This window comes from Coregonus clupeaformis, unplaced genomic scaffold (assembly GCF_020615455.1).
Source record: "Coregonus clupeaformis isolate EN_2021a unplaced genomic scaffold, ASM2061545v1 scaf0022, whole genome shotgun sequence".
In the NCBI taxonomy this organism is placed as follows: domain Eukaryota; kingdom Metazoa; phylum Chordata; class Actinopteri; order Salmoniformes; family Salmonidae; genus Coregonus; species Coregonus clupeaformis.
In genome coordinates this window covers 823,198-840,000 of record NW_025533477.1, presented here as the reverse complement: position 1 = coordinate 840,000, position 16,803 = coordinate 823,198, and the positions used below count along the sequence as shown (strand labels likewise).

The following is a 16,803-nucleotide window of genomic DNA, read 5'->3' as shown; positions in this document are numbered from 1 at the left end:
CTGTGAAAGGATTATATTTATCCTAGGTATAATTTCACAAGCCCTGAATTAATTAGATTATTGCTGACTGTTTTAAATGCAGTGTATTTGACCTTTAATTGTACAACAAAGCTTATTTGGAGAAAACATTTAAAACATCTAGATATGGATGTATACAGTGCCTTGGGAAAGTTTTCAGACCCCTTGACTTTTTCAACACTTTGTTACGTTACAGCCTTATTCTGAAATGGATAAAAAAAAAAAAAAAAAAACATTTAATCCTCAGAAATCTACACACAATACCCCATAATGACAAAGCGAAAACGGGTTTGTAGAAATGTGTGCAAATGTATAAAAAATGTGTTTAAAAATACCTTATTTGCATAAGAACCCGATGGTCACTCTGACAGAGCTCCAGAGTTCCTCTGTGGAGATGGGAGAACCTTCCAGAAGGACAACGATCTCTGCAGCACTCCACCAATCAGGCCTTTATGGTAGAGTGGCCAGACGGAAGCCACTCCTCAGTAAAAGGCACATGAAAGTGAGAAACAAGATGAAACCAAGATTGAACTCTTTGGCCTGAATGCCAAGCGCCATGTCTGGAGGAAACCTGGCACCATCCTTACGGTGAAGCAAGGGGGTAGCATCATGCTGTGGGGATGTTTTTCAGCGGCAGGGACTGGGAAGTCGACTAGTCAGGGTCGAGGCAAAGATGAACAGAGCAAAGTACAGAGAGATCCTTGATGAAAACCTGCTCCAGAGCGTTCAGGACTTCAGACTGGGGCGAAGGTTCACCTTCCAACAGGACAACGACCCTAAGCACACAGCCAAGACAACGCAGGAGTGGCTTCGGGACAAGTCTCTGAATGTCCTTGAGTGGCCCAGCCAGAGCCTGGGCTTGAACCCGATTGAACATCTCTGGAGAGACCTGAAAATAGCTGTGCAGCGATGCTCCCCATCCAACCTGACAGAGCTTGAGAGGATCTGCAGAGAAGAATGGGAGAAACTCCCCAAATACAGGTGTGCCAAGCTTGTAGCGTCATACCCAAGAAGACTCGAGGCTGTAATCGCTGCCAAAGGTGCTTCAACAAAGTACTGAGTAAAGGGTCTGAATACTTATGTAAATGTGATATTAAAGTTTATTATTTATAAATTAGTAAACATTTCTAAAAATCTGTTTTTACTTTGTCATTATGGGATATTATGTGTAGATTGATGAGGGGAAAAACAATTTAATCCATTTTAGAATAAGGCTGTAACGTAACAATGTGGAAAAAGTAAAGGGGTCTGAATACTTTCTGAATGCACTGTATATCCTGAATTGGCAATAAGTTAGAAAAATTCCAAATGTGATTTTTCGGCCATATGCTCCAGGTAGATCCACCTGTCTTTTGAACATTAATGGGACATATGGCAGGTAATGGCAGTAGTTGCTTTGTCTGTCTCAGTATTATATTTTCCAATGTTCCTCCCTTGTTTTCTCTTCCTCTAGTCGTGCTATAAGTATTACACCAGCGATGACATCAATAAAGACGAGGACGGCATGGACGAACAGTGCAGGTAGGTCCCCTCACAGAACACAGAAACATGGACGAACAGTGCAGGTAGGTCCCCTCACAGAACACAGAAACATGGACGAACAGTGCAGGTAGGTCCCCTCACAGAACACAGAAACATGGACGAACAGTGCAGGTAGGTCACCTCACAGAACACAGAAACATGGATGAACAGTGCAGGTAGGTCACCTCACAGAACACAGAAACATGGATGAACAGTGCAGGTAGGTCACCTCACAGAACACAGAAACATGGATGAACAGTGCAGGTAGGTCACCTCACAGAACACAGAAACATGGATGAACAGTGCAGGTAGGTCCCCTCACAGAACACAGAAACATGGACGAACAGTGCAGGTAGGTCCCCTCACAGAACACAGAAACATGGATGAACAGTGCAGGTAGGTCCCCTCACAGAACACAGAAACATGGATGAACAGTGCAGGTAGGTCCCCTCACAGAACACAGAAACATGGATGAACAGTGCAGCAATTATGAGTACTATTTTAGTCCACATCAAAGGTTACATCCGAACTGGCACCCTATTCCCTATATAGTGCACTACTTTTGACCAGGGCACATAGAGCTCTATAGGGAATAGGGTGCTGTTGGGACTCACACCTGGGTGTTAACGTTCAGTAAGTCATTTTTAGAACGATTCATTACTTCCCAACAACAGCTGCAAATCCCAATAAAGCTACATCAGGTTGTTTTGAAGTTGACGTTCCTTGCTGTCTAACTACGCCCCCCAGGTGGTGTGCTGAAGGTGGCAACCTGATCTGCTGTGACTACTGCCACAACGCCTTCTGTAAGAAGTGCATCCTGCGTAACCTGGGGCGCAAGGAGCTGTCCATGATCACCGACGAGAACAGTAAATGGTCCTGCTATATCTGCAGCCCCCAGCCCCTCGCCGACATCGCCTCCAACTGCTCCAACATCATGACCAAGCTGGAGAGCTTCTGGCGCACGGGACGCAAGAAAGAGAGGGAGGAGAAGGAGAGGAAGGAGGTGAAAGGGCACAGTAAGGGTAAAGGTCACCACCACCATGGTAAAGCTGTGGTGAACGGTAAGGAGCATTCAGACGGGTCAGGGACCCTCACCTTCTCCTATAAGACTCTGAAGGTCCCCAAGGAGCTGGTGAAGAGGACCAAGAAGCTGATTGAGACAACCACAGGGCTCAACAACACCTTCATCCAGTTCATCCAGCAGGCTGAGGAGGAGCAGGGAGCAGGAGGAGGCGGCAGCGGGACCAGACACAGACACCTCAAGGCCTTCAGGTATCATAACACATGTTGATATAATGACTGCTACAAAGGATATGAGGTAGCCCAATTCTGATCATTTGCTTAATTATTATCTATCAATCGATCTCTCTAGGTCTGTTCTGGCTGATCTGAAGAAGGCCCATGCTGCCCTGGAGGAGGACCTGGAGTCACAGTTCACTTCCCAGGACCAGGGGATGCAGAACGGGGATGCTGTCTCCAACACTGACGGCCATGACGGCCACGATCAGATGGACAACATGGTTGAGGATGGGCAGGAGGCAGAAGAGGACAAAATGGCCGACACTGAGGATGGGGAGGAGGAGGGGGAGGATGGGGGCGTGTCAGAGGACACAGAGATGGAGGGGAGCCCCACCCCCAAGCCTCAGGACCACTCAGAGACAGACAGCCAGGCCAAAGACCAGACAGCGGTGAAAGTGGAGGAGGAGGAGGAGGAGGAGGAGGAGGAGGAGGAGGGTGACCGGGATAAAGACATTGTGTCCGTCGGGCCGTCCGTCCCAGACGAGCTCTTCCAGATGGTCGAGAGTCTGGCGGACTCCACAGGGTTAACGCCCGGTAACGACGCCACGGAACCCACAGCGGCTTGCCAATCAGAGAGCCCTGCCGCTGGCTCAACCAGGAAGTCACATGACACCCAGAAGGAGAAGGCCATGCCCAAGGTGAAGAACCTGATCGTGAAGCTGACGCCCGTTCCCGTGGTTACCACACGCACCTCCAGGTCTAAGAGCAAGGATAAGGATGGAGGGAAGGAGAAAGAGAGGAGTAAGAAGGTGGAGGGAGGTGGGGGCTCTGAGGAGGACAGCCGACGCTCCAGCCGCACAAAGACCACACCCCTCAGGAAGTCACCGGAGGGGAAGAACAAGATGTCCGCCTCCTCTCAGGAGAAGTGCGACTCAGAGGGAGAGGAGAAGAGCCCCAGCAAGCTGAAGAGGAGAACCAAGGGCAGCTCCTCCAAGGGGAAGGAACGGAAAGAGAGCAAGGCCTCCTCCAAGGCCTCCTCCAAGGCCTCCTCCAAGGTGACCTCTGACTCTTCTAAACAGGACGTGGACTCGGATTCTGACGAGGTTCCAGACATCCTGGTCCAGACTGCAGCGGCGGAACACAGCTCGGACGAGGATGTGCAGCAGGAAGCCAACGGTAACCAGGGCAACAGGAGCGTCAAGAAGTGCCTGTTCAAACTGCGCAAGAAAGACGGGGGGGAGGTAGAGGAGGAGGAGGGAGAGGAGGAGGAGGAGGAGGGAGAGAATGACAAGGAGAAGACCGACAAGAAGCCGGCGGCCAAACGCAAACTGAAAGCCGAAGACTCCGACAACTCAGAGTCTGACTCGGACGAAGACGCTAAGAAGAAGAAAAAGAAGTCCTCCACGGCTTCTGCCAAAAATACATCCAAGAAGAAGAAGAAGCAGAAGGGCTCGGACGGCTCCTCTGACTCCGACTCTGACCTGGAGAAGGAGATGAAGACACTCAGCAAACCGGGGAAACGGAGGAGCAGCCGTGTAAAGAAGGAAAGGGAGGAGGAGGAGAACAAGGGCAGGGATCGGAAGCGGTCGTACGAGCTGAAACGCAAAGCCAGAGGTAGAGGAGCCAAGCAGCAAGATTCATCGTCTGATGTGGAGGAGGAGGAGGAGGAGGAGGGAGGAGGGTCTGGAGAGGAGAGTGCAGACCAGCAGAAGATTAAACCCATCGTGGAGGAGACATTGGTAGCGGGGAGGGGAACCTTCCATCAGTCCTCGGGTGAGTAGGGCTGTTGTTTCTGAAAGCTGTATATTGGGCTCTCTGTTTCTACAAGGCAGACGGTTCACTCTATTATAAATACAGCTGGACGTAAACGCCACTGACTTAACCCCAGACCTCTACAGTGTTTTCCTCAAGTACATAGAGTAGCCATCCAAATGGTATAGTAGCTCTGTTCTGGGACATTTTAATGCCGTGATTCCATCAAATACACCGCGGAATTATGGAATAATCCTAGAGATCTACCCTCCTGGAGGTTTATACTCCAACCCTGTTCCTGGAGGTTTATACTCCAAGCCTGTTCCTGGAGGTTTATACTCCAAGCCTGTTCCTGGAGATTTGTATTTGTATTTATTAGAGATCCCCATTAGCTACTCTTCCTGGGGTCCAAACATATTAAAGCACTTATATTAAATGGTAAACACAATATAAAACAGTACATCATATGACATTATTACACCACTACATTTCTACAATACAAAATGTTTAATACCACCATACAACAATATCACAATGTGTGCGTATGCATGTGTCTATACCCTTGTGTGTGTCTCTTCACAGTCCCCGTTGTTCCATAAGGTGTATTTTACCTGTTTTTTAAATCTGATTCTACTGCTTGCATCAGTTAGCTGATGTGGAATAGAGTTCCATGTAGTCATGGCTCTATGTAGTACTGTGCGCCTCCCGTAGTCTGTTCTGGACTGTGAAGAGACCTCTGGTGGCATGTCTTGTGGGGTATGCATGGTTTTCCGAGCTGTGTGATAGTAGTTTAAACAAACAGCTCGGTACATTCAGCTTGTCAACACCTCTTATGAAAACAAGCAGTGATAAAGTCAATCTCTCTTCCACTTTGAGCCAGGAGAGACTGACATGCATGTAATTAATGTTAGCTCTCCGTGTACTTTTAAGGGCCAGCCGTGCTGCCCTGTTCTGAGCCAACTGCAATTTTCCCAAGTCCCTCTTTGTGGCACCTGACCACATGACTGAACAGTAGTCCAGGTGCGACAAAACTAGGGCCTGTAGGACCTGCCTTGTTGATAGTGTTGTTAAGAAGGCAGAGCAGCGCTTTATTATGGACAGACTTCTCTCCATCTTAGCTACTGTTGTATCAATATGCATTGACCATGACAGTCTACAATCCAGGGTTACTCCAAGCAGTTTAGTCACCTCAACTTGCTCAATTTCCACATTATTCATTACGAGATGTAGTTGAGGTTTAGTGAATGATTTGTACATTACTTTTAGTTTTGGAAATATTCAGGACTAACTTATTCCCATGCCACCCATTTCCGAAACTAACTGCAACTCTTTGTTAAGTGTTGCAGTCATTTCAGTTGCTGTAGTAGCTGACGTATATAGTGTTGAGTCATCCGCATACATAGACACACTGGCTTTACTCAAAGCCAGTGGCATGTTGTTAGTAAAGATTGAAAATAGCAAGGGGCCTAGACAGCTGCCCCCAGCGTCTGTTTGCTCCTCATTACACACCACGGACCAACAAATATCACTACAAAACGTATTGTATGACCTCTTATACACAATATTAGGCCCAGCCTTTGGAACTTTGGTTTTCCTAGATATGGCTATTATATTGTGATCACTACATCCAATGGATTTGGATACTGCTTTAAAGCAAATTTCTGCAGCATTAGTAAAGAAATGATCAATACATGTTGATGATTTAATTCCTATGCTGTTTGTTACCAACCTGGTAGGTTGACTGATGACCTGAACCAGGTTACTAGCAATCTTGTTTCTTAAACTACATATGTTAACGTGGGCTATTTTGAGCACTTTTCTTCTGGGATGCTTACTTGTTTTTATTGCTTTACTGGGAAGCTTAGCAGCAGTAGATGAGCTCATGTTCTTTATGTTAGTGCAGGGTGAACTGCACACGGTGGACTGCCACCTCGGGCACACCGCCTCAGTGCTAACAGTATAAATCTGGTTCCTGGGCACATGATCACTACACAACAGCTGCAGGATCAGCAGAGGAACCCAGGGCAGCTAGAGGGACACAAACCAGGTTACCCACATGGTGTCTACCGACGCCCCTGATGTAATGTACATTTGCTGAAGCATTTTGACAACTCTGCGTCCCAATGGTAGGGATTAGCTGAGGTTAATACTCCAACCCTGGAGAGCTACCCTCCTATAGGTTAACTCCAACCCTGTTCCTGTAGAGAAACCCTCCTGGATGTTTATACTCCAACCCTGTTCCTGGAGTTTTACCCTCTTGTAGGTTTATACATTTACATTTTACCTTTAACCTTTATTCTCCAACCCTGTTCCTGGAGTGCTACCCTCCTGGAGGTTTATACTCCAACCCTGTTCCTGCAGAGCTACCCTCCTGGAGGTTTATACTCCAACCCTGTTCCTGGAGGTTTATACTCCAACCCTGTTCCTGCAGAGCTACCCTCCTGGAGGTTTATACTCCAACCCTGTTCCTGGAGGTTTATACTCCAACCCTGTTCCTGCAGAGCTACCCTCCTGGAGGTTTATACTCCAACCCTGTTCCTGCAGAGCTACCCTCCTGGAGGTTTATAATCCAACCCTGGTCCTGGAGGTTTATACTCCAACCCTGGTCCTGGAGGTTTATACTCCAACCCTGTTCATGGAGAGATACCCTGCTGGAGGTTTTCGCTCCAACCCCAGTTGTAACTAACCTGATTCAGCTTATAAACCAGCTAATTATTAGAATCAGGTGTGCTAGATTAGGGTTGGAGTGAACCTACAGGACAGTATCTCTCCAGGAGCAGGGTTGGAGCGGAAACCTACAGGACAGTATCTCTCCAGGAACAGGGTTGGAGTGGAAACCTACAGGACAGTATCTCTCCAGGAACAGGGTTGGAGTGGAAACCTACAGGAAAGTATCTCTCCAGGAACAGGGTTGGAGTGGAAACCTACAGGACGGTATCTCTCCAGGAACAGGGTTGGAGTGGAAACCTACAGGACAGTATCTCTCCAGGAACAGGGTTGGAGTGGAAACCTACAGGACAGTATCTCTCCAGGAATGGGCTTAGAGAGCCCTGGTGTAGAAAGACATGACTTTACAATTTAAATGACTGAATATGTCTGAATTCAGTGTGTTAGTTGTTTTGGATATTGTCTAGGTCTTGGACTAGATGATCAGAACTATTTTCTAAGTTGGCAGGGAAAAACACTTAATGTGGGTTTTGACACTCATGTAGGTGTCATAACATTTTACATTTGTCATTTAGCAGACGCTCTTATCTAGAGCGACTTACAGTTAGAGTTATTATTTTTCATTTTTTTCATACTGGCCCCCCTATGGGAATCAAACCCACAACCCTGGCATTGCAAGCGCCATGTTCTACCAACTGAGCTACACGGGGCCCTGACCAGCCATAAAAAACTGAAAGGTGTAAATATATGGGTCACGACGGTATTACGACATGGTTATGACCGTGTCATAACGCGTTTATGAAGCTGGGTGTCAAGTAAAATGTTACTGAATTAGTTATTTAATGCCTGGATTCTGTGTGGTCCCTAATGATCATATCTGGACCAGAATGAGGCTCCACTATCTATTGTTCCTGCAGTGATGATTCACCGTCTTCATCGGATGTTTTCATAATTTATCTGCAGATAATCACCAAAAGACTAGGCCTACCAATAGCCTGTGCAAATTAGCGAGCCAAATGAACGTCTCTCTTGTCGATGTGATTCGTTAGCGTCACTGTCTGTCCAGCCACTACATTCTAGGAAAGGAAACCTAGGGAATCCTTTGGTTTACTTGTCCCGTTGCGATACCATGGACATGATTTTATGAAGGGGTATAGGAGATCAACTTTATTCAGTTAGTTCTACACCTTTTTATAAACTAGTCAACACTTGGTGTTCAGTTGTCAAAGCACAGTAAATAGCCTGCCATGCGCCGTGGCTCTGCGGGAAACATGCAAAATAAATTAATGTGCCAGAAAACAACAATTAGGCAAAGTTTCCATTTATATTACATGGGATGTGCAAATTCACCAGCATGCTCTCTCCCTGCTCTGTGTAAAGAAATTCAACTGCAACCAACCACAGCGCACACAAACTGTACCGGGAGGCGGGACAGATGGTAGACTGCGTTTCCCGCTCACTTTGTGACTGACAGTACAGGCGCCTTTCCTATCAACAGATCGCTAGAAGATGCATATCGTTCATTCTAGCGGGAGAGGGCTCGACAGACTAGCGAACTGAAACGTTTTAATGAAAAGTAACGTCGTTAATATGAAGTGGGAAAAAGTAGTCAGCAGAAGTTGCGTCTAACTGGCTGATTAGCTGACGGCTAATGGAAAACACTGCCTCTAACTGGCTGATTAGCTGACGGCTAATGGAAAACACTGCCTCTAACTGGCTGATTAGCTGACGGCTAATGGAAAACACTGCCTCTAACTGGCTGATTAGCTGACGGCTAATGGAAAACACTGCCTCTAACTGGCTGATTAGCTGACGGCTAATGGAAAACACTGCCTCTAACTGGCTGATTAGCTGACGGCTAATGGAAAACACTGCCTCTAACTGGCTGATTAGCTGACGGCTAATGGAAAACACTGCCTCTAACCCCTAACCCCTGACTCCGGTCTTCTTTGTGTCTGTAGGAGATGAAGGTAACCATGACGCTTCTCAGATGGCTGACGATGATGAGGATCCAGAGAACAGGTATAGAAACCAAACATGCCCTCAACCAGCTGACTGACAAACGTCCTTCATTTGACTTCCTCCTGTCCTTGACTTCCTCCTGTCCTTGACTTCCTCCTGTCCTTCTCCTGTCCTTGACTTCCTCCTGTCCTTGACTTCCTGTCCTTCTCCTGTCCTTGACTTCCTCCTGTCCTTCTCCTGTCCTTGACTTCCTCCTGTCCTTCTCCTGTCCTTGACTTCCTCATGTCCTTGACTTCCTCCTGTCCTTGACTTCCTGTCCTTCTCCTGTTCTTGACTTCCTCCTGTCCTTCTCCTGTCCTTGACTTCCTCCTGTCTTTCTCCTGTCCTTGACTTCCTCCTGTCCTTCTCCTGTCCTTGACTTCCTCCTGTCCTTCTCCTGTCCTTGACTTCCTCCTGTCCTTGACTTCCTGTCCTTCTCCTGTTCTTGACTTCCTCCTGTCCTTCTCCTGTCCTTGACTTCCTCCTGTCCTTCTCCTGTCCTTGACTTCCTCCTGTCCTTGACTTCCTGTCCTTCTCCTGTTCTTGACTTCCTCCTGTCCTTCTCCTGTCCTTGACTTCCTCCTGTCCTTCTCCTGTCCTTGACTTCCTCCTGTCCTTGACTTCCTGTCCTTCTCCTGTTCTTGACTTCCTCCTGTCCTTCTCCTGTCCTTGACTTCCTCCTGTCTTTCTCCTGTCCTTGACTTCCTCCTGTCCTTCTCCTGTCCTTGACTTCCTCCTGTCCTTGACTTCCTCCTGTCTTTCTCCTGTCCTTGACTTCCTCCTGTCCTTGACTTCCTCCTGTCCTTGACTTCCTCCTTAATAGAATTGCCAAGAAGATGCTGCTGGCCCAGATAAAGGCCAGCTACTCCTCAGGAGCAGAGGAGAGCGAGGACGAGGACGAGGACGGAGAAGAGAAGGAACAGGAGAAGGAGAAGGGAGGAGAGGAGGATGGAGAGGAGCAGGAGGAGGGTGAGCTACAATCTCTTTTAGTTTGATACATTGAAGGAGTGATTCTGCAGTGCTGTGTTTTATGATATCACTAGACTAGATGTAGAAAACCCTAAATGACTGTGTTCCCCTCAGCAGATGATGATGATGATGATGATGATGGGGACTCTGGCTCTGACGTGGACGTGAAGAAGGGTGGGGGGCGTCGCCACCGGCTGCTCCGCCACAAACTGACGCTGAGTGAGGGAGAGTCAGGAGAGGAGAAAGAGAAACCAGCCAGCAGGAAGAAGAAGAAGGAGACCAAGAGGACCAGACAGAAAGGTACGAGGGCTGTCAGTGTGGCTTGCTCTGCCTGTCTGGCCTAGTCTGGCTGTCTGGCCCGGTCTGCCTGTCTGGCCCGGTCTGCCTGTCTGGCCCGGTCTGCCTGTCTGGCCCGGTCTGCCTGTCTGGCCCGGTCTGCCTGTCTGGCCCGGTCTGCCTGTCTGGCCCGGTCTGCCTGTCTGGCCCGGTCTGGCTGTCTGGCCCGGTCTGGCTGTCTGTCTAGTCTGTCTAGTCTGTCTGTCTGGCTGTCTGTCTGTCTGTCTGTCTGTCTGGCTGTGTCTAGGCCTGTGTCAACACCTATGGAACTGAATGAATGTCCTACTCTGCAAACTGCTATGACTGTTGTCACTCAGCTCTCCCTCCCTCCCCGTCTCTCTCGCCGTCCTCTCCCCCTCTCCCTCTTTCTCCTCTCCTCTCTCCTTCCCCCCTCTCCTCTCACCTCGATTTCTCTCCTCCCTCGCCCCTCTCTCCTCCCTCGCCCCTCTCTCCTCCCTCGCCCCTCTCTCCTCCCTCGCCCCTCTCTCCTCCCTCGCCCCTCTCTCCCCCCTCGATTTCTCTCACCTCTCTCTCTCTCCCTCCCTCTCCCTCTCCAGGGGGTAGTGACGACTCAGCAGACTCAGACTTCGAGGAGTCAGCTAGCAGCAGTGAGTCAGGAGTGAGTGAGGAGATCAGTGAGAAGGAGGAGGAGGAGGAGTCTGAGGAGGAGTCACAGGAGGAGGGCAGCAGCCGCAAGAGGACCACACGCTCCTCCAAGAATAAGAAGAAGAAGAAGGAGGAGAGGAGCTACGCCCAGAAGAAGAAACGCCGCCGCATCAAGGTCCAGGACTCTTCGTCCGACGAGAAGGTATGGGGGAGGGGTATTCTCCTTACAAATATAGAAGTGTTTAGGAGGGAGTTTGATCTGGAATTCAGATTGATTGGTCAATGTTTTATTGGTTACCACGTCATAGGTCACAATGTGTGATTGGTTAGTTGACCCCTGGGGGTTGAAGTTGAAAGGGCAGAGGTTAACCCTCATTCCCTCCTCCAGAGCGGGTCAGGAGAGGACGGCTCGGGGAAGGAGGACGGAGACTCTCCTAAAGGACAGAGGAAGAAGATCAGAAAGATCCTCAAGGACGACAAGCTGAGGACTGAAACCAGGGACGCCCTTAAGGAGGAGGAGGAGAGGAGGAGGCGCATCGCGGAGAGGGAGCAGCTCAGGGAGAAACTCAGAGAGGTATAAAGTCAACTGTGTGTGTATGTACTCCAGGAAGACTAGCTGTCGTCATGGCATCGACTAATGGGATGGAAATGAAGATGAAGATAGACTGAGTCCAAGCTGAGGAGCCAGATGGATTTATGGTCCGTTGTGGCTCAGTTAAGAGCATGGCACCAGCTATGCCAAGTTCCCACAGGGATCACATATACTATAAATGTACTGTAAGCACTTTTTGAATACAGTGGAAGTCGCTTAGCGTTTCCTTAGTGTGAATTTGTCAATATCTGTAAAGGTTTGAATGCTTTTAGTCTAGAAGATCAGCTGCCCTATACTCCTAGGAACGTAAAACCTGTCCCAACCAGCAGAATAAATGTATGTATTTGTATGTACAGACTGTAATGCTTTTAGACTAGACTCTATATGTCCCTCCCGAACAGGTACTCGTGGTGGAGGAGGCGTCCGCCGTGGCTTGTCCAATCACAACCAAGCTGGTGCTGGATGAAGACGAGGAGACCAAGGAGCCCATGGTGCAGGTCCACCGCAACCTGGTCACCAAGCTCAAACCACACCAGGTCGACGGTGAGAGACGCATATTGGTATAGTAGTAGTAGTAGCAGAGCCCATGGTGTCGTAGCAGAACCAATGGTGTAGTAGTAGTGTTAGTAGTGACCAACCCAAACCAGGTCAAACCAACGGTGAGAGAACAATGTTTGTCTTTAATCATAATGTTGTTGATTGATGATCAGGCCCCACTTTTACTCACTTGTTTACTTACTTATCAAGTCATGCTTCATGGCTGACTGTGTCAACACCAAACAGACGAGGTTCAGTGCTGCCAACAATGGTAGGATTTCTGTAGTCTGAGAAAAGCTTTGGGTGTAGAGTGACGTCTGTCTGTCTCTCTAGGGGTCCAGTTCATGTGGGACTGCTGTTGTGAATCGGTGAAGAAAACCAAGAAGAACTCTGGTTCTGGATGTATCCTGGCTCACTGTATGGGCCTGGGCAAAACACTGCAGGTCCGTACCACCCACTTGTTGTTTCTGGTCGTCATTTCGGTATCTTCCTATAGAAGGCGATGTTTCTCTAGTTGTGGGAGGAGCATAATGTCTACCATATAACTATTTATCTGAACTGACCCTGTCGTTACCTGCTCCTACCACTAGGGGGTGACACCGTGCCTTACTCTGTTGCAGTGTGAAATGTTCTACTTCACGCTCTATCTACAGTTGAAGTCGGAAGTTCACATACACTTAGGTTGGAGTCATTTAAAACTCGTTTTTCAACCACTCCACAAATTTCTTGTTAACAAACTATAGTTTTGGCAAGTCGGTTAGGACATCTACTTTGTGCATGACACAAGTAATTTTTCCAACAATTGTTTACAGACAGATGATTTCACTTATAATTCACTGTATCACAATTCCAGTGGGTCAGAAGTTGACTGTGCCTTTAAACAGCTTGGAAAATTCCAGAAAATGATGTCATGGCTTTAGAAGCTTCTGATAGGCTAATTGACATAATTTGAGTCAATTGGAGGTGTACCAGTGGATGTATTTCAAGGCCTACCTTCAAACTCAGTGCCTCTTTGCTTGACATCATGGGAAAATCAAAAGAAATCAGCCAAACGACCTCAGAAAAAGAATTGTAGACTTCCACAAGTCTGGTTCATCCTTGGGAGCAATTTCCAAACGCCTGAAGGTACCACGTTCATCTGTACAAACAATAGTACGCAAGTATATGGGGGTGGCAGGTAGCTTAGTGGTTAAGAGCGTTGTGCCAGTCGCTGGTTCTAATCCCCTAGCCAACTAGGTGAAAAAATATGTTGATGTGCCCTTGAGCAAGGCACTTAACCCTAATTGCTTCTGTAAGTCGCTCTGGATAAGAGCGTCTGCTAAATGACAAAAAATGAAAAAAAAAAAGTATAAACACCATGGGACCACGCAGCCGTCATACCGCTCAGGAAGGAGACACGTTCTGTCTCCTAGAGATGAACGTACTTTGGTGCGAAAAGTGCAAATCCATCCCAGAACAACAGCAAAGGACCTCGTAAAGATGCTGCAGGAAACAGGTACAAAAGTATCTATATCCACAGTAAAACGAGTCCTATATCGACATAACCTGAAAGGCCGCTCATCAAGGAAGAAGCCACTGCTCCAAAACCGCCATAAAAAAGCCAGATTACGGTTTGCAACTACACATGGGGACAAAGATCGTACTTTTTGGAGAAATGTCCTCTGGTCTGATGAAACAAAAATAGAACTGTTTGGCCATAATGACCATCGTTATGTTTGGAGGAAAAAGGGGGATGCTTGCAAGCTGAAGAACACCATCCCAACCGTGAAGCACGGGGGTGGCAGCATCATGCTGTGGGGGTGCTTTGCTGCAGCAGGGACTGGTGCACTTCATAAAATAGATGGCATCATGAGGAAGGAAAATAATGTGGTTATATTGAAGCAACATCTCAAGACATCAGTCAGGAAGTTAAAGCTTGGTCGCAAATGGGTCTTCCAAATGGACAATGACCCCAAGCATACTTCCAAAGTTGTGGCAAAATGGCTTAAGGACAACAAAGTCAAGGTATTGGAGTGGCCATCACAAAGCCCTGACCTCAATCCTATAGAAAATGTGTGGGCAGAACTGAAAAAGCGTGTGCGAGCAAGGAGGCCTACAAACCTGACTCAGTTACACCAGCTCTGTCAGGAGGAATGGGCCAAAATTCACCCAACTTATTGTGGGAAGCTTGTGGAAGGCTACCCGAAACGTTTGACCCAAGTTAAACAATTTAAAGGCAATGCTACCAAATACTAATTGAGTGTATGTAAACTTCTGATCCACTGGGAATGTGATGAAAGAAATAAAAGCTGAAATAAATCATTCTCTCTACTATTATTCAGACAATTCACATTCTTAAAATAAAGCAGTGATCCTAACTGACCTAAGACAGGGAATTTTTACTAGGATTAAATGTCAGGAATTGTGAATAACTGAGTTTAAATGTATTTGGCTAAGGTGTATGTAAACTTCAGAATTCAACTGTATGTACAGTGCATTCGGAAAGTGTTCAGACCCCTCGACTTTTCACATTTTGTTACGTTACAGCCTTATTCTAAAATGGATTAAATTGTTTTTTTCCCCTCATCAATCTACACACAATAGCCCATAATGACAAAGCAAAAACTTGATTGGAGTCCACCTGTGGTAAGTTCAATTGATTGGACATGATTTGGAAAGGCACACTCCTGTCTATATAAGGTCCCACAGTTGACAGTGCATGTCAGAGCAAAAACCAAGCCATGAGGTCGAAGGAAGTCTGTAGAGCTCCGAGACAGGATTGTGTCGAGGCACAGATCTGGGGAAGGGTACCAAAACATGTCTGCAGCATTGAAGGTCCCCAAGAACACAGTGGCCTCCATCATTCTTAAATGGAAAAGTTTGGAACCACCAAGACTCTTCCTAGAGCTGGCCGCCCGGCCAAACTAAGCAATCGGAGAAGGGCCTTGGTCAGGGAGATGACCAAGAACCCGATGGTCACTCTGACAGAGCTCCAGAGTTCCTCTGTGGAGATGGGAGAACCTTCCAGAAGGACAACCATCTCTGCAGCACTCCACCAATCAGGCCTTTATGGTAGAGTGGCCAGATGGAAGCCACTCCTCAGTAAAAGGCACATGACAGCCCGCTTGGAGTTTGCCAAAAGGCACCTAAAGACTCTCAGACCATGAGAAACAAGATTCTCTGGTCTGATGAAACCAAGATTGAACACTTTGGCCTGAATGCCAAGCGTCACGTCTGGAGGAAACCTGGCACCATCCCTACGGTGAAGCATGGTGGTGGCAGCATCATGCTGTGGGGATGTTTTTCAGCGGCAGGGACTGGGAGACTAGTCAGGATCGAGGGAAAGATTAACAGAGCAAAGGACAGCGAGATCCTTGACGAAAACCTGCTCCAGAGCGCTCAGGACCTCAGACTGGGGCGAAGGTTCACCTTACAATAGGACAATGACCCTATTTATTTGTCATTATGGGGTATTGTGTGTAGATTGAGGATATATATATTTAATTCATTTTAGAATAAGGCAAAACAAACAAAACGTGGAAAAAGTAAAGGGGTCTGAATACTTTCCGAATGCACTGCTGTCTATACTGTATCTAACCCTGTCTATATCACTAGGTGGTAGTCCTACTGCTGTCTATACTGTATCTAACCCTGTCTATATCACTAGGTGGTAGTCCTACTGCTGTCTATACTGTATCTAACCCTGTCTATATCACTAGGTGGTAGTCCTACTGCTGTCTATACTGTATCTAACCCTGTCTATATCACTAGGTGGTAGTCCTACTGCTGTCTATACTGTATCTAACCCTGTCTATATCACTAGGTGGTAGTCCTACTGCTGTCTATACTGTATCTAACCCTGTCTATATCACTAGGTGGTAGTCCTACTGCTGTCTATACTGTATCTAACCCTGTCTATATCACTAGGTGGTAGTCCTACTGCTGTCTATACTGTATCTAACCCTGTCTCTATCACTAGGTGGTAGTCCTACTGCTGTCTATACTGTATCTAACCCTGTCTATATCACTAGGTGGTAGTCCTACTGCTGTCTATACTGTATCTAACCCTGTCTATATCACTAGGTGGTAGTCCTACTGCTGTCTATACTGTATCTAACCCTGTCTATATCACTAGGTGGTAGTCCTACTGCTGTCTATACTGTATCTAACCCTGTCTATATCACTAGGTGGTAGTCCTACTGCTGTCTATACTGTATCTAACCCTGTCTATATCACTAGGTGGTAGTCCTACTGCTGTCTATACTGTATCTAACCCTGTCTATATCACTAGGTGGTAGTCCTACTGCTGTCTATACTGTATCTAACCCTGTCTATATCACTAGGTGGTAGTCCTACTGCTGTCTATACTGTATCTAACCCTGTCTATATCACTAGGTGGTAGTCCTACTGCTGTCTATACTGTATCTAACCCTGTCTATATCACTAGGTGGTAGTCCTACTGCTGTCTATACTGTATCTAACCCTGTCTATATCACTAGGTGGTAGTCCTACTGCCGTCTATACTGTATCTAACCCTGTCTATATCACTAGGTGGTAGTCCTACTGCTGTCTATACTGTATCTAAC

The 16,803-nt window shown here is 47.3% G+C and overlaps 1 protein-coding gene across 1 annotated transcript in view; it reads left to right on the top strand.

The window, feature by feature from the left end:
• The window catches only part of atrx (ATRX chromatin remodeler), a 115,972-nt gene that overhangs the window by 21,457 nt on the left and 77,712 nt on the right, over window positions 1–16,803 (top strand). Inside the window, exons 6-15 of the mRNA XM_045212548.1 lie at window positions 1,472–1,539; window positions 2,287–2,811; window positions 2,912–4,551; window positions 9,159–9,219; window positions 10,022–10,167; window positions 10,285–10,467; window positions 11,061–11,311; window positions 11,498–11,683; window positions 12,103–12,244; window positions 12,572–12,681. Of these exons, the coding sequence (XP_045068483.1) occupies window positions 1,472–1,539; window positions 2,287–2,811; window positions 2,912–4,551; window positions 9,159–9,219; window positions 10,022–10,167; window positions 10,285–10,467; window positions 11,061–11,311; window positions 11,498–11,683; window positions 12,103–12,244; window positions 12,572–12,681 (3,312 nt within the window). The remainder of the gene's footprint in view (window positions 1–1,471; window positions 1,540–2,286; window positions 2,812–2,911; window positions 4,552–9,158; window positions 9,220–10,021; window positions 10,168–10,284; window positions 10,468–11,060; window positions 11,312–11,497; window positions 11,684–12,102; window positions 12,245–12,571; window positions 12,682–16,803) is intronic.